General features: G+C 49.6%; 1 protein-coding gene across 1 annotated transcript in view; it reads left to right on the forward strand.

Annotated features, from left to right (window-relative positions):
• Nucleotides 1–21,903, forward strand: part of LOC119972896 (mitochondrial potassium channel ATP-binding subunit-like) — a 91,023-nt gene that overhangs the window by 30,252 nt on the left and 38,868 nt on the right. The window contains exons 5-9 of the mRNA XM_038810441.1: nt 918–1,023; nt 4,764–4,925; nt 12,035–12,120; nt 15,980–16,077; nt 20,351–20,409. Coding sequence (XP_038666369.1) covers nt 918–1,023; nt 4,764–4,925; nt 12,035–12,120; nt 15,980–16,077; nt 20,351–20,409 — 511 coding nt within the window. The remainder of the gene's footprint in view (nt 1–917; nt 1,024–4,763; nt 4,926–12,034; nt 12,121–15,979; nt 16,078–20,350; nt 20,410–21,903) is intronic.

A 21,903-nucleotide genomic window follows, 5' to 3' on the forward strand; every position in this document is an offset into this window, starting at 1 on the left:
CTGGAAAGGGGAGTGGTGTAGCCCTGCCAACTCTGGAATGGAGAGTGGTGTAGCCCTGCCAACGCTGGAACGGGGAGTGGTGTAGCCCTGCCAACTCTGGAACGGGGAGTGCTGTAGCCCTGCCAACTCTGGAAAGGGGAGTGGTGTAGCCCTGCCAACTCTGGAACGGGGAGTGCTGTAGCCCTGCCAACTCTGGAAAGGGGAGTGGTGTAGCCCTGCCAACTCTGGAAAGGGGAGTGGTGTAGCCCTGCCAACTCTGGAATGGAGAGTGGTGTAGCCCTGCCAACGCTGGAACGGGGAGTGGTGTAGCCCTGCCAACTCTGGAATGGAGAGTGGTGTAGCCCTGCCAACGCTGGAACGGGGAGTGGTGTAGCCCTGCCAACTCTGGAATGGAGAGTGGTGTAGCCCTGCCAACGCTGGAACGGGGAGTGGTGTAACCCTGCCAATGCTGGAAAGGGGAGTGGTGTAGCCCTGCCAACTCTGGAATGGAGAGTGGTGTAGCCCTGCCAACGCTGGAACGGGGAGTGGTGTAGCCCTGCCAACTCTGGAATGGAGAGTGGTGTAGCCCTGCCAACGCTGGAACGGGGAGTGGTGTAACCCTGCCAACTCTGGAACGGGGAGTGGTGTAGCCCTGCCAACGCTGGAAAGGGGAGTGGTGTAACCCTGCCAACTCTGGAATGGGGAGTGGTGTAGCCCTGCCAACTCTAGAACGGGGGGTGGTGTAGCCCTGCCAACTCTGGAACTGGGAGTGATGTAGCCCTGCCAACTCTGGAACTGGGAGTGGTGTAGCCCTGCCAATTCTGGAACTGGAAGTGGTGTGGATATTCTGTGCTGTGACTGTCAATGGCTCAATGAATTAATTTATTTGAAGAATTGCTTCAGTTGAAGCCCTGTATCTTTCTCTGTTGTTGTGACAGGCAGGACGTGGCCTTTTTCGATGCCACTCGGACAGGCCATCTGGTGAGCCGCTTAACAAACGACATCCAGGAATTCAAATCCTCTTTCAAGCTGGTAGTGTCTCAGGTGAGCATAATGGGAACCTTGTATAGGACTTAAAAACAAAAAGTTTTTTAAAACTCCCACATCTTCACTTCCTCCTCATTAACTGTCTTTTCCAGTATTCAACCCTGACTAACCTCGTCACTGACTTCACAAGGCCATGGGTTTGAGATCACCATCCAGGGTCCTGACCCCATAATCTTGGCTGGCATTCCCAATGCAGTGTTTAAAACGAGGGAGCACTGAGGGAGTGCTGCACTGTCAGAGGGTCAGTACTGAGGGAGTGGCTGCACTGTCAGAGGGTCAGTACTGAGGGAGTGCCGCACTGTCAGAGGGTCAGTACTGAGGGAGTGCTGCACTGTCAGAGGGTCAGTACTGAGGGAGTGGCTGCACTGTCAGAGGGTCAGTACTGAGGGAGTGCTGCACTGTCAGAGGGTCAGTACTGAGGGAGTGCAGCACTTTCAGAGAGTCAGCACTGAGGGAGTGCTGCACTCTCAGAGGGTCAGTACTGAGGGAGCGCCGCACTGTCAGAGGGTCAGTACGAGGGAGTGACGCACTGTCAGAGGGTCAGTACTGAGGGAGTGCTGCACTGTCAGAGGGTCAGTACTGAGGGAGTGCTGCACTGTCAGAGGGTCAGTACTGAGGGAGTGATGCTGTACCTGCCCTGGGAGTGTTCAATGGGGACAGTGTAGAGGGAGCTTTACTCTGTATCTAAGCCCGTGCTGTACCTGTCCTGGGAGTGTTTGATGGGGACAGTGTAGAGGGAGCTTTACTCTGTATCTAACCCTGTGCTGTACCTGTCCTGGGAGTGTTCAATGGGGACAGTGCAGAGGGAGCTTTACTCTGTATCTGAGCCCATGCTGTACCCGTCCTGGGAGTGTTTAGAACATAGACATAGAACAGTACAGCACAGAACAGGTCCTTCGGCCCTCAATGTTGTGCCGAGCCATGATCACCCCACTCAAACCCACGCATCCACCCCGTACCCGTAACCCAACAACCCCCCCCTTCACCTTACTTTTTATTAGGACACTACGGGCAATTTAGCATGGCCAATCCACCTAACCCGCACATCTTTGGACTGTGGGAGGAAACCGGAGCACCCGGAGGAAACCCACGCACACAGGGGGAGGACGTGCAGACTCCACACAGACAGTGACCCAGCCGGGAATCGAACCTGGGACCCTGGAGCTGTGAAGCATTTATGCTAACCACCATGCTACCCTGCTGCCCCTGATACAGAGTAAAGCTCCCTCTACACTGACCCCATCACTGACTCCCTCTACACTGACGCCCATTGATGGGGACAGTGTAGAGGGAGCTTTACTCTGTATCTAAGCCCATGCTGAACCTGTCCTGGGTGTGTTTGATGGGGACAGTGTCGAGGGAGCTTTACTCTGTATCTAACCCCTTGCTGTACCTGTCCTGGGTGTGTTTGATGGGGACAGTGTAGAGGGAGCTTTACTCTGTATCTAACCCCGGGCTGTACCTGTCCTGGGAGTGTTTGATGGGGAAAGTGGAGAGGGAGCATTACTGTGTATCTAACATGTGCTGTACCTGTCCTGGGAGTGTTCAATGGGGACAGTGTAGAGGGATCTTTACTCTGTATCTAACCCGGTGCTGTACTTGTCCTGGGAATGTTCAATGGGGACAGTGTAGAGGGAGCTTTACTCTGTATCTAACCCATGCTGTACCTGTCCAGGGAGTGTTTGATGGGGACAGTGTAGAGGGAGCTTTACTCTGTATCTAACCCCGTGCTGTACCTGTCCTGGGAGTGTTTGATGGGGACAGTGTAGAGGGAGCTTTACTCTGTATCTAATCCCGTGCTGTACCTGTCCTGGGAGTGTTTGATGGGGACAGTGTAGAGGCAGCTTTACTCTGTATCTAACCCCGTGCTGTACCTCTCCTGGGAGTGTTTGATGGGGACAGTGTAGAGGGAGCTTTACTCTGTATCTAACCCCGTGCTGTACCTGTCCTGGGAGTGTTTGATGGGGACAGTATAGAGGGAGCTTTACTCTGTATCTAACCCGTGCTGTACCTGCCCTGGGAGTGTTTGATGGGGACAGTGTAGAGGGAGCTTTACTCTGTATCTAACCTGTGCTGTACCTGCCCTGGGAGTGTTTGATGGGGACAGTATAGAGGGAGCGTTACTCTGTATCTAACCCGTGCTGTCCCTGCCCTGGGAGTGTTCAATGGGGACAGTGTAGAGGGAGCTTTACTCTGTATCTAACCCCATGCTGTACCTGTCCTGGGAGTGTTTGATGGGGACAGTGTAGAGGGAGCTTTACTCTGTATCTAACCCTGTGCTGTTCCTGTCCTGGGAGTGTTTGATGGGGACAGTGTAGAGGGAGCTTTACTCTGTATCTAACCCCGTGCTGTACCTGTCCTGGGAGTGTTTGATGGGGACAGTGTAGAGGGAGCTTTACTCTGTATCTAACCCCGTGCTGTACCTGCCCTGGGAGTGTTTGATGGGGACAGTGTAGAGGGAGCTTTACTCTGTATCTAACTCCGTGCTGTACCTGTCCTGGGAGTGTTTGATGGGGACAGTGTAGAGGGAGCTTTACTCTGTATCTAACCCCGTGCTGTACCTGTCCTGGGAGTGTTTGATGGGGACAGTGTAGAGGGAGCTTTACTCTGTATCTAACCCCGTGCTGGTTCTGCCCTGGGAGTGTTTGATGGGGACAGTGTAGAGGGAGCTTTACTCTGTATCTTACCCTGTGCTGTAGCTATCCTGGGAGTGTTTGATGGGGACAGTGTAGAGGGAGCTTTACTCTGTATCTGACCCTATGCTGTACCTGTCCTGGGAGTGTTTGATGGGGACAGTGTAGAGGGAGCTTTACTCTGTATCTAACCCCGTGCTGTACCTGCCCTGGGAGTGTTTGATGGGGACAGTGTAGAGGGAGCTTTACTCTGTATCTAACTCCGTGCTGTACCTGTCCTGGGAGTGTTTGATGGGGACAGTGTAGAGGGAGCTTTACTCTGTATCTAACCCCGTGCTGTACCTGTCCTGGGAGTGTTTGATGGGGACAGTGTAGAGGGAGCTTTACTCTGTATCTAACCCCGTGCTGGTTCTGCCCTGGGAGTGTTTGATGGGGACAGTGTAGAGGGAGCTTTACTCTGTATCTTACCCTGTGCTGTAGCTATCCTGGGAGTGTTTGATGGGGACAGTGTAGAGGGAGCTTTACTCTGTATCTGACCCTATGCTGTACCTGTCCTGGGAGTGTTTGATGGGGACAGTGTAGAGGGAGCTTTACTCTGTATCTAACCCCGTGCTGTACCTGCCCTGGGAGTGTTTGATGGGGACAGTGTAGAGGGAGCTTTACTCTGTATCTAACTCCGTGCTGTACCTGTCCTGGGAGTGTTTGATGGGGACAGTGTAGAGGGAGCTTTACTCTGTATCTAACCCCGTGCTGTACCTGTCCTGGGAGTGTTTGATGGGGACAGTGTAGAGGGAGCTTTACTCTGTATCAAACCCCGTGCTGGTTCTGCCCTGGGAGTGTTTGATGGGGACAGTGTAGAGGGAGCTTTACTCTGTATCTTACCCTGTGCTGTAGCTATCCTGGGAGTGTTTGATGGGGACAGTGTAGAGGGAGCTTTACTCTGTATCTGACCCTATGCTGTACCTGCCCTCGGTGTGTTTGTTGGGGACAGTGCATCTTGGTGTAATTGTCATGTAAATATTTGATTGGACAGTGGGGAGAGGGTTTTAATTGGTTCCTACTTGGTGTTTTAACTGTCTTGCTTCTGTCTGATTTGAACTCTAGGGCCTGAGGAGTGCAACACAGACAATCGGCTGCCTGGTGTCTCTTTACTTTGTTTCGCCAAAGCTAACTAATCTGATGTGTGTGGTAATGCCAGTGCTGGTTGGAATCGGAGCCTATTTGGGCTCATACCTTCGGGAACTATCCCAAAAGGCACAGGAGCAGGTATGGGGAAGGGCAGGGAATATTTGTATTGCCGTTTGCGTGGAACTGACTATGAGCTGTGAGGCGGGTCTGAAGATGCATCCAGGGGTCCAGAGAATGCATTGGATTAAATGTTCAGATGTTTGGATGTAGCTTACTCAGAAGCAGTGTCTGGACATAAAGGAGGAATATAGGAAATGCCCCAGGATTTATTTAGAGTGAGAGCAAAAGATGGGACTGGTTTAGCACAGTGGGCTAAATAGCTGGCTTCTAATGCAGAACAAGACCAGCAGCATGGGTTCAGTTCCTGTCCCGGCCTCCCCGAACAGGCGCCGGAATGTGGCGACTAGGGGCTTTTCACAGTAACGTCATTAAAATGAAATGAAAATCGCTTATTGTCACAAGTCGGCTTCAAATGAAGTTACTGTGAAAAACCCCTAGTCGCCACATTCCGGCGCCTGTTCGGGGAGGCTGGTACGGGAATTGAACCGTGCTGCTGGCCTGCCTTGGTCTGCATTCAAAGCCAGCAATTTAGCCCTGTGCTAAACCAGCCCCTGTATTGAAGCCTACTTGTGACAATAATGTATTATTATTGTTGAAATTGGACTTGTTTTGGAGGGGGGGGGTTGTTTTTTTAATTCATTCATGGAATGTGGGTGTTGCTGGCTGGGACACCAATTATTGTCCACCCCTAATTGCCCTTGAACTGAGTTGCTTGTTAGGCCATTTCTGAGGTATTTTTAGAATCGACCACAGTGATGTGGGTCTGGAGTCACACGTAGGCCAGACTGGGTAAGGACGGCTGATTTCCTTCCCCAAAGGACATTCGTGAACCAGATGGGTTTTTACGACAATCGTCAATGTTTTCATGGTCATCATTAGACTTTTACTCCAGATTTTTCCAGATTCAAATTTCACCATCTGCCATGGTCCGTTTCAAACTCGGGTCCCCCCCCCCCCCCCGTGAAGCCACCACCTCCCCTGAAGCCAGGTCCACTGAAGAAGCACCGATGTTCTGGAAGAGGGTGATGGCAATATTGAAATTCTGAGGGGTTGTGACTGAAGTCCATTGGAATGAATACAGTCATTGAGTTAAGAGAAGGGTCACAGGGCTAAAGATTCTTTCCGTACGTAAGCAGTGAGATTGCAATTGAGATAGAAAGCAGGAAACTGCAGATCATTTAGTCTAACATCTGTTTTAGGGAAAAAGATTGAATCTGTTATTAAGGATGTTATAGCAAGGCACTTAGAAAATCTTAATGCAACCAGGCAGAGGTTTTGTTAAGGGGAAATCGTGTTTGACTATTGGGGTTAGACAGGAACGTAATAGACAAAATTAAATCAGCGATGATCTTCTCATTTACCTTCATTTATTGAAATAATAAGAATATAAACAGGGAGGACTGGATACGCTAATTAAAATTTAATCAGCAAAATAATTAATTAGACACTGTGAATATATCACAACAGTTGATGTGTTGGAACTGCAGAATGTGGGACTTTTGTAGATATCTGTGTAATCCAAGTTACCTGCACACTTTGTTCCAGAAGGAGATCATAACTCTTAGCTTAGGGTCCTCTGATTTGATCTATGGTCAGAGAGAGGAGGGTGCGAGTGAGACAGGTATCTGAATTGTGCAGGTAGAGGAGCCTCAGCCCTTGCAATTGTCCAATTGATTTGAGATTCTTGCAGTCTCTTTGGCCGAAAGATGGGGTGGAAGGGTGGGTGAACAAACTGACCGTGGTACAGGAAGCCATTCAAGCGTGTGAGGGTTACTGGGAATGTCGTGGCAGTAGACGATAGTCAAGAACCTGTGTCGAGATGGCTGTGATGCCTGCCTGGTGCCAGGGTCTGGGACATCTGCTTGGGGCTGGAGAGGAACCTGCAGTGGGAGGAAAAGGATCCAGTGGTTCTCCATTTAGGTACCAATGACATAAATAGGGCTGTGGAGGAGGTTCCGCTGAAGGTGTATGAGTATAGGGGCGGCACGGTAGCTTCACAGTAACAGTGGCTAGCACTGTTGCTTCACAGCGCCAGGGTCCCAAGTTCGATTCCCGGCATGGGTCAACGTCTGTGAAGAGTCTGCACGTTCTCCCCGTGTCTGCGTGGGTTTCCCCCGGGTGCTCTGGTTTCCTCCCACAAGTCCTGAAAGACGTACTGTTAGGTGAATTGGACATTTTGAATTCTCCCTCTGTGTGGCGGAGTGTGGCGACTAGGGGATTTTCACAGTAACTTCATTGCAGTGTTAATGTAAGCCTACTTGTGACAATAAAGATTATTATTATCATCTCAGGACAAAATGAAAAAGCAGAACTTTAAAGTTAATAATCGAGCCACAAACAAATTAGAATATGGTAAAACAGATTAGAGATTTAAATTGGCTCAAAGGTTGGTATGTGAGAAATGGGTTTCAGTTGATGGGCACTGGCACCAGTACTGGGGAAAGTGGGAGTGTACTATTGGGACAGTCTTCACCTGAACAGTGTTGCGACCAGTGTTTGGGAAAGTGGTACAACTATGGTGGTAGAGAGGGCTTTCAACTTAATAGTGGGGCAAGGAATCAAGTGAGGAAAGGTGTGAGTGAGAGAAGACAAGAGAGGAGAACAAGGTAGCGATAAAGAAATTGATAATCTGTATGGGGCAGAAAGGGTTGAGAGTTCAGAGTGCACCAGCAGATAAGCCTAAAGATTGTAAAGATAATAAAAAGACAGGATTCTATCTGAATGCACACAGCATTTGCAACAAGGTAGATGAATTGGCAGCAAAAATGGGAGTAAAGAGGGCAGCACGGTAGCAGAGTGGTTAGCACAGTTGCATCACAGTTCTAGTGTCCCAGGTTCGATTCCCGGCTTGGGTCACTGTCTATGAGCAGTCTGCTCTTTCTCCCCCTGTGTGCGTGTTTTTCTTCCGGGTGCTCCGGTTTCCTCCCACAGTCGAAAGATGTACAGGTTAGGTTGATTGGCCATGCTAAATTGCCCTGAGGTTCGGTAGGGTTACTAGTTTACCGGGATAGGGTGGAAGTGTGGGCTTGGGTAGGGTGCTCTTTCCAAGAGCCGGTGCAGACCCGATGGGCCAAATGGCCTCCTTCTGCACTGTAAATTCTATGATCTATGATCTAATTACCTTTATGGAGTCCTGGATGCAGGGTGACCAACTCTGGAAACTGAATGTTTGTAGGATGGCCAGCACAAAGGACAAAGGGGTGGGTTAGGGCTGTTAATAAAGGATGAGATCAACACATTAGTGAGGGAGGATATTAGATCAGTTTGGGTGGAGCTAAGAAACTGCATGGGGCAGCACACATTGATGGGAGTTATTTATGGGCCAGCAAATAATACAAGGCACAGTATAAATCAGGAAATTATGTTACTAGGGAAACATAGTAATCTTGGTGTCTTCAATGTTATTTTTGTTGTTTTATTTTTAAAAATAATTTTAGAGTACCCAATTATTTTTTTATAATTAAGGGGCACTTTAGCCTGACCAATCCACCTACCCTGCATATTTTTGGGTTGTGGGGGTGAGACCCAGGCAGATGTAAGAAGAATTTGCAAACTCCACACGGACAGTGACCTGGGCCCAGGATCGATCATGGGTCCTCAGCGCCGTGATGCAGCAGGGCTAACCACTGTTAGCCTGGGGTCTTCAACCATAATAATAATCTTTATTAGTGTCACAATTAGGCTGACATGAACATTGCAATGAAGTTACTCTGAAAATCTCCTAGTCGCCACATTCTGGTGCCTGTTCGGGTACAGTGAGGGAGAATTCAGAATGTGCAATTCACCTAACAGCTCGTCTTTCGGGACTTGTGGGAGGAAACCGGAGGAAACCCACGCAGACACAGGGAGAATGTGGAGACTGCGCACAGACAGTGACTCAAGCCGGGAATCGAACCTGGGACACTAGAGCTGTGAATCAACAGTGCTAACCACTGTGCTACCGTGCCACCTCTACACATAGACTGAGAAACCTAATCAGCACTAATGCTGTGGAGGATGAATTCCTTAAATAGATTCAAGGTGGTTTTCCAGTACAGTATGTTAAGGAACAACTTGAGAATGGGCTATTTTAGATCTATTACAGTGCAATGAGAAAGGGCTAATTAATGATATAGTTGTAAGGAAATCTTTAGGGAAGATATGGTAGAATTGTACATTGTTTGAAACTGATGTTGTTCAATCTGAAGCTTGGACCTTAAATCTAAACAAAGAAAGCTACGAAGGTGTGAGGTTAAAGTTGGTTGTGGTAGATTGAGAAACTACATTAAAAGGTATGACAGTAGACAGACAATAGCTTGCATTTAAAGATTAATATATGGTTTACAACAAAATAGCATTCCTTTGAGGCACAATAGGTAATCAAGCCATGGCTAATACAGTTGTATTAGATCAAAGGAAGAAGAGATTTATAAAGTTGTAAAAAAGTAGTAAACCTGAGGATTGAGGGCAGCACGGTAGCATTGAGGTAGCACAATTGCTTCCCAGCTCCAGGGTCCCAGGTTCGATTCCGGCTTGGGTCACTGTCTGTGCGGAGTCTGCACGTCCTTCCTGTGTGTGCGTGGGTTTCCTCCGGGTGCTCCGGTTTCCTCCCACAGCCCAAAGATGTGCAGGTTCGGTGGATTGGCCATGATAAATTGCTCTTAGTGTCCAAAATTGCCCTTAGTGTTGGGTGGGGTTACTGGGTTATGGGGATAGGGTGGAGGTGTTGACCTCGGGTAGGGTGCTCTTTCCAAGAGCCGGTGCAGACTCGATGGGCCGAGTGGCCTCCTTCTGCACTGTAAATTCTATGATTCCGGACATTTTAATATTCAGCAAAGAAGGACCAAAAACTACAACAGGACAGACCCAGCAGGGGTGGCAGAGTGGGTGCTCTGGGAGTCCTCAACACTGACCTGGGGATCCCATGAAATCTCATGGCATCAGGTGAAATATGACAAGGAAATTGTTTGATGATTACCATGTTACCCCAACCCATAAAGTCGACATCAACCCTCTGAAAGAACTCTACATAGGCCCACATCCCCGCCCTATTTCTGTAACCCCATCTAACCTGTACATCGTTGGACTGTGGGAGGAAACCGGAGCACTCGGAGGGAACCTATGCAGACACGGAAAGAACGTCCAGACTCTGCACAGACAGTCAACCAAGGCCAGAATCGAACCACCTTCCCTGGCACTGTGAGGCAGCAATGCGGAGCACTGTTTCACCGTGGTGCCCACTACATACCGAGCTGGCTTAGTCCTCAAGGTCATGTTGCAGCTGTACAAAACTCTGGTGCGGCCGCATTTGGAGTATTGCGTGCAGTTCTGGTCGCCGCATTATAGGAAGGATGTGGAAGCATTGGAAAGGGTACAGAGGAGATTTACAAGGATGTTGCCTGGTATGGAGGGAAGATCTTACGAGGAAAGGCTGAGGGACTTGAGGCTGTTTTTGTTAGAGAGAAGAAGGTTAAGAGGTGACATAATTGAGGCATACAAGATGATCAGAGGATTAGATAGGGTGGACATTGAGTGCCTTTTTCCTCGGATGGTGATGTCCAGCACGAGGGGACATAGCTAAATTGAGGGGAGATAGATATAGGACAGATGCCAGAGGTAGGTTCTTTACTCAGAGAGTAGTAAGGGCGTGTAATGCCCTGCCTGCAACAGTAGTGGACTCGCCAACACTAAACGCATTCAAATGGTCATTGGATAGGCAAATGGATGATAATGGAATAGTGTAGATGGGATTTAGAGGGGTTTCACAGGTTGGCACAACATCGAGGGCCGAAGGGCCTGTACTGCGCTGTAATGTTCTATGTTTTATGTCTATGTCAAGGCCATATCTGCTAGACTGGTTCTGCAGCAGAAGGTGAAGAAACCAACAAGAGGGAAATCATACTACTGAGGGAGTGCCGCACTGTCAGAGGGTCAGTACTGAGGGAGTGCCGCACTGTCAGAGGGTCAGTACTGAGGGAGTGCCGCACTGTCAGAGGGTCAGTACTGAGGGAGTGCTGCACTGTCAGAGGGTCAGTACTGAGGGAGTGCTGCACTGTCAGAGGGTCAGTACTGAGGGAGTGCCGCACTGTCAGAGGGTCAGTACTGAGGGAGTGCTGCACTGTCAGAGGGTCAGTACTGAGGGAGTGCTGCACTGTCAGAGGGTCAGTACTGAGTGAGTGCCGCACTGTCAGCGGCTCAGTACTGAGGGAGTGCTGCACTGTCAGCGGCTCAGTACTGAGGGAGTGCTGCACTGTCAGCGGCTCAGTACTGAGGGACTGTTGCACTGTCAGAGGGTCAGTACTGAGGGAGTGCCGCACTGTCAGAGGGTCAGTGCTGAGGGAGTGCCGCACTGTCAGAGGGTCAGTGCTGAGGGAGTGCCGCACTGTCAGAGGGTCAGTACTGAGGGAGTGCTGCACTGTCAGAGGGTCAGTACTGAGTGAGTGCCGCACTGTCAGCGGCTCAGTACTGAGGGAGTGCTGCACTGTCAGAGGGTCAGTACTGAGGGAGTGCTGCACTGTCAGAGGGTCAGTACTGAGTGAGTGCCGCACTGTCAGTGGCTCAGTACTGAGGGACTGCTGCACTGTCAGAGGGTCAGTACTGAGGGAGTGCCGCACTGTCAGAGGGTCAGTGCTGAGGGAGTGCCGCACTGTCAGAGGGTCAGTACTGAGGGAGTGCTGCACTGTCAGCGGCTCAGTACTGAAGGAGTGCCGCACTGTCAGAGGGCCAGTACTGAGGGAGTGCTGCACTGTCAGAGGGTCAGTACTGAGGGAGTGGTGCACTGTCAGAGGGTCAGTACTGAGGGAGTGCTGCACTGTCAGAGGGTCAGTACTGAGGGAGTGCCGCACTGTCAGAGGGGCAGTGATCATTAAAATTTGAATGCCGGTTATATGTGGAGTGAAGCTTCCAAAGACAGTTACAGTGGAGTTGAATGTTCCCATTTCCTGCCTGAACCATCCCGCGGATTCTGCCAGTCTACATTTGGTGAAGGAGCAGTTTTTTGCTAATGAGGCAAATGTAAAATTAACAACTTAATGAGTTATTCATCATATTGTGACGTGCAGGACACATGCTGGATCAGGAGTTCATGCATTGTGTTTCTGACTTTACTGAAATTCAACATGAAATCTGTTTTTTAAAATTATTTACAGATTTCCAAGGCAACATGTGTGGCAGATGAGGCACTGGGAAACGTACGGACAGTGAAGGCATTTGCAATGGAAGACCTGGAAATTGAGTAAGTCGATGGGGGTCATTCCAATGAAGGTCAGCCAGGGTCTGATTTATTGACGGTTACTTTACCAACCTCAAACTGGTCAGACGTTCATTCACATGCATTATCGGAATGAAAGAGCAAGATTAATCCCATCAGGACATTCCTGTATATCTCCATGCTTAGTACCCACTCTGCACACCATTCCGTACAGGAGCTGACACTGAGACACGCACACACAGACCGTTCAGGAGCTGACACTGAGACACGCACACACAGACCGTACAGGAGCTGACACTGAGATGCACACACACACACACACACAGACCGTACAGGAGCTGACACTGAGATGCACACACACGCACACACAGACCGTACAGGAGCTGACACTGAGATGCACACACACACACACATCGTACAGGAGCTGACACTGAGCCACACACCCACACTCACAGACCTTACAGGAGCTGATACTGAGACACACAGACCGTACAGGACCTGACACTGAGACACACAGACACACACACACACACACACACACACACACACAGACCGTACAGGAGCTGACACTGAGACGCACACACACACACACACAGACCGTACAGGAGCTGACACTGAGATGCACACACACACACACACACACACACCGTACAGGAGCTGACACTGAGACACACGCACAGACCGTACAGGAGCTGACACTGAGACACACGCACAGACCGTACAGGAGCTGACACTGAAATGCACACACACACACACATCGTACAGGAGCTGACACTGAGACACACACACACACACACACAGACCGTACAGGAGCTGACACTGAGACGCACACACACACACACACACACACACAGACCGTACAGGAGCTGACACTGAGACGCACACACACACACACACACACAGACCGTACAGGAGCTGACACTGAGATGCACACACACACACACCGTACAGGAGCTGACACTGAGATGCACACACACACACACACCGTACAGGAGCTGACACTGAGACACACGCACAGACCGTACAGGAGCTGGCACTGAGATGCACACACACACACACACACATCGTACAGGAGCTGACACTGCGACGCACACACATGGACCGTACAGGAGTTGACACACACACACACACACACACACACACGCACAGACCGTACAGGAGCTGACACACACACACACAGATGTACACGAGCTGACACTGAGACACACACGCAGACCATACAGGAGCTGACACTGAGACACACACACAGACCATACAGGAGCTGACACTGAGACACACACGCAGACCATACAGGAGCTGACACTGAGACACACACACACACACACACACACACACACACGGATGGACTTGGGTTTCTTTATTGTCACGTGTACCAAGGTACAGTGAAAAGTATTTTTCTGCGAGCAGCTCAAACAAATCATTTAGTACATAAAGATAAAATAAAAAGAAAATACATAATTGGGCAACACAAGGTACACAATATAAATACATAGACACCGGCATCGGGTGAAGCACAAAGGAGTGTAGTATTAATCAGGTCAGTCCATAAGAGGGTTGTTCAGGAGACTGGAACTGAGACACACACACACACACACAGACCGTACAGGAGCAGACTCAATAGGCCGAATGGCCTCCTTCTGTTCCTACATCTTAGGATCTTATGGACAAGATGTTGAACGAGCATCATCACAATTTAAGTGGCTTCCTGGGCCAGTTGAAAATGAAAAATGAAATGAAAATCGCTTATTGTCACGAGTAGACTTCAATGAAGTTACTGTGAAAAGCCCCTAGTCGCCACATTCCGGCGCCTGTCCGGGGAGGCTGGTACGGGAATCGAACCGTGCTGCTGGCCTGCTTGGTCTGCTTTAAAAGCCAGCGGTTTAGCCTGGTGAGATAAACCAGCCTCAGAGTTCACCCCCCCGGAACCACCAGCTGGATTGGCTTGTTTCGCTCACCGGTCCCTGGCACATTGAAAAAAAAAACTGACGGTACGCCACATCAGATAGTTTGAGAAGCACTGCTTTAGAGGATGAAAAGGAAGTTTTAATAATGGGAGATGAGGAAATGGCTGAGGAACTGAACAGGTTTTTTGGGTCGGTCTTCACAGTGGAAGACACAAATAGCATCCCAGTGACTGATAGAAATGACGCTATGACAGGTGAGGACCTTGAGAGGATTGTTATCACTAAGGAGGTAGTGATGGGAAAGCTAATGGGGCTAAAGGTAGACAAGTCTCCTGGCCCTGATGGAATGCATCCCAGAGTGCTAAAAGAGATGGCTAGGGAAATTGCAGATGCACTCGTGATAATTCACCAAAATTCACTAGACTCTGGGGTGGTCCCGGTGGATTGGAAATTAGCAAACGTGACACCACTGTTTAAAAAAGGAGGTAGGCAGAGAGCGGGTAATTATAGGTCAGTGAGCTTAACTTCGTTAGTAGGAAAGATGCTGGAATCTATCATCAAGGAAGAAATAGCGAGCATCTGGATAGAAATTGTCCCATTGGGCAGACGCAGCATGGGTTCATAAAGGGCAGGTCGTGCCTAACTAATTTAGTGGAATCTTTTGAGGACATTACCAGTGCAGTAGATAACGGGGAGCCAATGGATGTGGTATATCTGGATTTCCAGAAAGCCTTTGACAAGGTGCCACACAAAAGGTTGCTGCATAAGATAAAGATGCATGGCATTAAGGGTAAAGTAGTAGCATGGATAGAGGATTGGTTAATTAATAGAAAGCAAAGAGTGGGGATTAATGGGCGTTTCTCTAGTTGGTAATCAGTAGTTAGTGGTGTCCCTCAGGGATCCGTGTTGAGCCCACAATTGTTCACAATTTACCTAGATGATTTGGAGTTGGGGACCAAGGGCAATGTGTCCAAGTTTGCAGATGACACTAAGATGAGTGGTAAAGCAAAAAGTGCAGAGGATACTGGAAGTCTGCAGAGGGATTTGGATAGGTTAAGTGAATGGGCGAGGGTCTGGCAGATGGAATACAATGTTGACAAATGTGAGGTTATCCATTTTTGTAGGAATAACAGCAAACGGGATTATTATATAAATGATAAAATATTAAAACATGCTGCTGTGCAGAGAGACCTGGGTGTGCTAGTGCACGAGTCGCAAAAAGTTGGTTTACAGGTGCAACAGGTGATTAAGAAGGCAAATGGAATTTTGTCCTTCATTGCTAGAGGGATGGAGTTTAAGACTAGGGAGGTTATGCTGCAATTGTATAAGGTGTTAGTGAGGCCACACCTGGAGTATTGTGTTCAGTTTTGGTCTCCTTACTTGAGAAAGGACATACTGCCACTGGAGGGTGTGCAGAGGAGATTCACTAGGTTAATCCCAGAGCTGAATGGGTTGGATTACGAGGAGAGGTTGAGTAGATTGGGACTATACTCGTTGGAATTTAGACGGATGAGGGGGGATCTTATAGAAACATATAAAATTATGAAGGGAATAGATAGGATACATGCGGGCAGGTTGTTTCCACTGGCGGGTGAAAGCAGAACTAGGGGACATAGCCTCAAAATAAGGGGAAGTAGATTTAGGACTGAGTTTAGGAGGAACCTCTTCACCCAAAGGTTTGTGAATCTATGGAATTCCCTGCCCAGTGAAGCAGTTGAGGCTCCTTCATTGAATGTTTTTAAGATAAAGATAGACAATTTTTTGAAGAATAAAGGGATTAAGGGCTATGGTGTTCGGGCCGGAAGGTGGAGCTGAGTCCACAAAAGATCAGCCATGATCTCATTGAATGGTGGAGCAGGCTCGAGGGGCCAGATGGCCTACTCCTGCTCCTAGTTCTTGTGTTCATATATTCATTATTTTCTGAGCCTGTTTAGACTTGGAGCTGGTCTTCAGACTATTGATATTTTTGTCTTTGGAAGGTTTTTCTCAAAGGAGGTGGATAAATCCAGCAACATGAGCGAGTTGCTGGGGTTCGGAATCGGCATCTTCCAGGGATTATCTAACTTTACGTTGAACTGTAAGTAACTGCTATTTTATTCACTGGTAAATACCATCTTTTTTAAAAATAAATTTAGTGCACCCAATTCATTTTTTTCCCCAATTAAGGGGCAATTTAACATGGCCAATCCACCCACCCGTCACATCTTTGGGTTGTGGGGGCGAAACCCATGCAGACACGGGGAGAATGTGCAAACTCCACACGGTCAGTGACCCAGAGCCGGGATCGAACCTGGGACTTTGGCGCAGTGAGACAGCAGTGCTAACCACTGCGCCACCGTGCTGCCCTGGTAAATCCCATCTTAACAGCTGGAGTGAAAGAGCGAGCCAGAATGAGGGAAAGTTCAGTGAAGGAAAAACATACGGAAAGAGGAGACTTGACAGCAAAAAACACCCAAACAACAAAAGGGAAAGAGATAACACCCGCCACATCCCACAAACCCATGTACACAGTTCTCCCTCCCACCGAACCAACACCCCCCACCCCCCGCCAGGAAGTCCAGGAAAGGCTGCCACCGCCTAAAGAACCCTGTACTGATCCCCTCAGGGCAAATTTCACCCTCTCCAATTTAATGAACCCCGCCATATCATTGATCCAGGCCTCCACGCTTGGGGGCCTCGCATCCTTCCATTGGAGCAAGATCCTCCGCCGGGCTACTAGGGACGCAAAGGCCAAAACACCGGCCTCTTTCGCCTCCTGCACTCCCGGCTCCACTGCAACCCCAAAGATTGCGAGTCCCCAGCCTGGCTTGACCCTGGATCCCACCACCCTCGACACCGTCCTTGCTACCCCCTTCCAAAACTCCCCCAGCGCTGGGCACGCCCAAAACATATGGGCGTGGTTCGCTGGGCTCCCCGAGCACCTAGCACACCTGTCTTCGCCCCCGAAAAACCTACTCGTCCTCGTGCAAGTCATGTGGGCCCTGTGCAGCACCTTGAACTGTATGAGGCTAAGCCTCGCACAGGAAGAGGAGAAATTCACTCTCTCCAGGGCATCCACCCACGTCCCCTCCTCAATCTCCTCACCAGCTCCTCTTCCCATTTCCCCTTCAGTTCCTCTACCGAGGCCTCGTCTTTTGAGGGTAGCCGCCACCACCGGGCTCGTGGTATACCTCGTTGGAGGGAGCGGCAATGGCGCCGTTACCAGCGCCTCCAGGCTCGTGCCCACACAGGACGCCACCTCCATCCTCTTCCATGCTGCCCTTTCCTCGTCCATTACCCACTTACGCACCATCGCTGTGTTGGCAGCCCAATAGTACCCACAGAGGTTGGGCAACGCCAGCCCCCCCCCTATCCCTGCCCCGTTCCAGGAACACTCTTCTCACCCTCGGAGCCCATGCTCCCACACAAACCCCGTAATACTCCTGTTAACTCTCCTAAAAAAGGCCTTCGGGATAAGGATGGGGAGGCACTGGAACAGGAACAAAAACCTCGGGAGCACCGTCATCTTAACGGACTGCACCCTCCCCGCCAGTGACAGTGGTAACATATCCCACCTCTTGAACTCCTCCTCCATCTGCTCCACCAACCCTAACCCTAACCCTAACCCCCAACTCCCAGCCACCTGGACCCCTAGGTACCTGAAGCTCTTCCCTGCCTGCTTCAGTGGGAGCCTACCAATCCCCTCCTCTTGATCCCCCGGGTGCACCACAAACAACTCACTCTTGCCCAGGTTCAGCTTATACCCAGAGAAGCCCCCGAATTCACTAAGAATCCTCATCACCTCCGGCATTCCCCCCCACCGGGTCCGCCACATACAGCAACAGGTCGTCCGCATAAAGCGACACTCGATGCCCCTCCCCACCCCGCACCAGGCCCCTCATGAGTGAGATTCTTAATGAGTACTTTGCATCGGTATTCACCAAGGAGAGGGACATAGATAGATAGATAGAGAAATACAGCACAGAACAGGCCCTTCGGCCCACGATGTTGCGCCGGACTTTGGTCCTAGGTTATTCATAGAATTTTGGACAATTTTTCATGGCCAATCCACCCAACCTGCACATCTTTGGACTGTGGGAGGAAACCGGAGTACCCGGAGGAAACCCACGCAGTCACGGGGAGGATGTGCAGACTCCACACAGACAGTGACCCAAGTCGAAATCGAACTTGGGACCCTGGAGCTGTGAAGCAATTGTGCTATCCACAATGCTACCGTGCTGCCCTTAAGAAGTTAACCTACACTCCATTATTCTACCCTAATCCATGTACCTATCCAATAGCCGCTTGAAGGTCCCTAACGTTACCGACTCAACTACTTCCACAGGCAGTGCATTCCATGCCCCCACTACTCTCTGGGTAAAGAACCTACCTCTGACATCCCCTCTATATCTTCCACCATTTATCTTAAATGGATGGATGTTGAGGCTAGGGATGGATGTTTAAATACTCTAGGTCATGTTGGCATAAGGAAGGCAGAGGTTTTGGGTATTCTAAAAGGCATTAAGGTGGACAAATCCCCAGGACCGGATAGGATCTATCCCAGGTTACTGAGGGAAGCGAGGGACGAAATAGCTGGGGCCTTAACAGATATCTTTGCAGCATCCTTGAGCATGGGTGAGGTCCCGGAGGACAGGAGAATTGCTAATGTTGTCCCTTTGTTTAAGAAGGGTAGCAGAGATAATCCAGGGAATTATAGACCTGTGAGCTTGACGTCAGTGGTAGGCAAACTGTTGGAGAAGATACTGAGGGATAGTATCTATTCACATTTGGATGAAAATAGACTTATCAGTGATAGGTAGCATGGTTTTGTGCACGGAAGGTCATGTCTTACAAACCTAATAGAATTCTTTGAGGAAGCGACAAAGTTAATTGATGAGGGAAGGGATGTAGATGTCATATACATGGACTTCAGTAAAGCATTTGATAAATTTTCCCATGGCAGGTTGATGGAAAAAGTGAAGTCGTATGGGGTTCAGGGTGTACTAGCTAGATGGATAAAGAACTGGCTGGGCAACAGGAGACAGAGAGTAGTGGTGGAAGGGAGTGTCTCAAAATGGAGAAAGGTGACTAGTGGTGTTCCACAGGGATCCGTACTCGGACCACTGTTGTTTGTGATATACATAAATGATCTGGACGAAGGTATAAGTGGTCTGATGAGCAAGTTTGCAGAGGATACTAAGATTGGTGGAGTTGTAGATAGCGAGGCGGACTGTCAGAGAATACAACAAAATATAGATAGATGGGAGAGTTGGGCAGAGAAATGGCAGATGGAGTTCAATCCAGGCAAATGCGAGGTGATGCATTTTGGAAGATCTAACTCAAGAGCAGACTATATGGTCAATGGAAGAGTCCTGGGGAAAATTGATGTACAGAGAGATCTGGGAGTTCAGGTCCATTGTACCCTGAAGGTGGCAACGCAGGTCGATAGAGTGGTCAAGAAGGCATACAGCATGCTTGCTTTCATCGGACGGGGTATTGAGTACAAGAGTCGGCCGGTCATGTTACAGTTGTATCGGACTTTGGTTAGGCCACATTTGGAATACTGTGTGCAGTTCTGGTCGCCACATTACCAGAAGGATGTGGATGCTTCCGAGAGGGTGCAGAGGAGGTTCACCAGGATGTTGCCTGGTATGGAGGGTGCTAGCTATGAAGAAAGGTTGAGTAGATTAGGATTGTTTTCATTGGAAAGACGGAGGTTGAGGGGAGACCTGATTGAGGTCTACAAAATTATGAGAGGTATGGACAGGGTGGATAGCAACAAGCTTTTTCCAAGAGTGGGGGTGTCAATTACAAGGGGTCACAATTTCAAGGTGAGAGGGGAAAAGTTTAAGGGAGATGTGCGTGGAAAGTTTTTTACACAGAGGGTGGGGGGTGCCTGGAATGCTTTGCCAGCGGAGGTGGTAGAGGCGGGCACTGTAGCATCATTTAAGATGCATCTGGACAGATATATAAACGGGCGGGGAACAGAGGGAAGTAGATCCTTGGAAAATAGACAACAGGTTTAGATAAAGGATCTGGATCGGCGCAGGCTGGGAGGGCCGAAGGGCCTGTTCCTGTGCTGTAATTTTCTTTGTTGTTGTTCAGAAAGGCTGGAGCTTCTCTCTCTCATATCTCGGCTGGAGTGAGCAGGTCTGGACACTCTATCAGTCTTGTGAAGGTTTAACTCCTGATTTAGATGCTGTAAGCATTCTCTACCCAGCCAGGCCAGTGAACTTTAACCTGTGATCAAAAGGTTACAAGCAGTCTCCAGCCAGATCTGTGAAATCCTAACCTCTGTTTGGAAGGCTGAGGAAGGCACAGTGATGATAGCTCTCTCTGAGGTCTGGCCTTTTATTTTCTCTTCACTGCAGTTAATTTTGAATTGCAGAAAAAGCAAACAAGTGTTCCTGAGGCAGAGGAAAACTCTTTTGTAAGTTCTCATGGTGAGAACTTCAGTTTGACTCAGTGAGGCTGATGGTCCATCTGGTGGACGCAAGTTAGAATTGCACAGACCGGAGGGGAATCATCTCTGTGAAAGCCAAGGTCAGTGGAAGTGGAGGTAACTTCCCAGAGGAAGCCTTACAGCCTGAGAGTTCTAGTTGGCGACAAACATTAGAAGATCCAAACCAACTGATGATTTCAAGATCGGCGACTACAAAGACTACCACCTCAGCAGCATAGATTCATCTCAACCCTTTTAATCCCTGTTATTGTTTATCCTTTCCTACCAGTCCACTTTGTGTCTGTCCTGTGCGTGCCTGGTTGGGGTTGGGAAGGAGTTTGGGGAATAGTTAGATTAATAGACCATTCTATTATCTCCATGATGTGTTTTTCTCTTATTATAAAGTTTTTAAAAATAAATTTTAATTACAAATCTGGGGCGGGATTCTCCCCTACCTGGCGTGACGGGGGGTCCCGGCATAGGGGAGTGGCGGCAACCACTCTGGGGTCGGGACTCCCCAAAGGTGGGAAATTTTCCGCACCTTTGGGGGCTAGCCCCGCGCCGGAGCGGTTGGCACCAGAAGACTGGCGCAAAAAACCGGCGCCCCCGGCAGCGGGGCTGGCCGAAAGGCTTTCGCCGGTGCGATGTGGGTTTCTCTTCCGCTTCCGCCATGTGGTGGCCGCGGAAGAGAAAGAGTGCACCCAGGGCACTGGCCCGGAGTCTGAGCGGGGGTCTCCGATCGCGGGCCTGGCCACCATGGGGGCACCCCCTAGGGTCCGATCGCCCCGCGCCCCCCCCAGGACCCCGGGGGCCCGGTCGCGCCGCCGATCCCGCCGCCACCAGAGGTGGTTCAAACCTCGGCGGCGGGAGAGGCCTCCCAGCGGGGGGACTTCGGCCCATCGCGGGCCGGAGAATCGCCGCAGGGGCCTCGCCGATCGGAGTGGCGAGATTCCCGCCACCCGCCACTTCCCAGGTGGCGGAGAATCTCTGCCACGGCGGGGGCCGGATTTTCGGCCCTGGTGCCTGCACGTCTTTGGAGCAGTCCAGAGTTGAAGATCCCAGGAAAATGAATTATTGGTGAATTCACTTACATTGGGACTCTGGGGCCTGTGGGGCAGGAATTGTTCGCACACTGGTCCAGAGTGTCATAACAACAGACACATAAGTAACACAATAAAAACCAGTGCAAGAATATGGCCACCAAAATTCAACGAGCAGGTTATGCTAATTAATTGTTGAACTATTAGAAAGAGTTGCATTTATAACGTGCTTTTCACACCCACATACATCCCAAAGTGCTTTACAGCCAATGGAGTACATTTGAAGTGCAGTCACTGTGGTAGGAAGTGTGGCAGCCAATCCCACCAGTATAAGTGTGATAATAACCAGATAATTTGCTTTTTTGTGATGTTGATCACAAGTTACATTTTGGCCAGGATATTGCATATAACCCGCTTGCTCTTCTTCCAGATAGTGCCATGG

The sequence above is a fragment of the Scyliorhinus canicula genome, chromosome 10, assembly GCF_902713615.1.
Source record: "Scyliorhinus canicula chromosome 10, sScyCan1.1, whole genome shotgun sequence".
Classification (NCBI taxonomy): domain Eukaryota; kingdom Metazoa; phylum Chordata; class Chondrichthyes; order Carcharhiniformes; family Scyliorhinidae; genus Scyliorhinus; species Scyliorhinus canicula.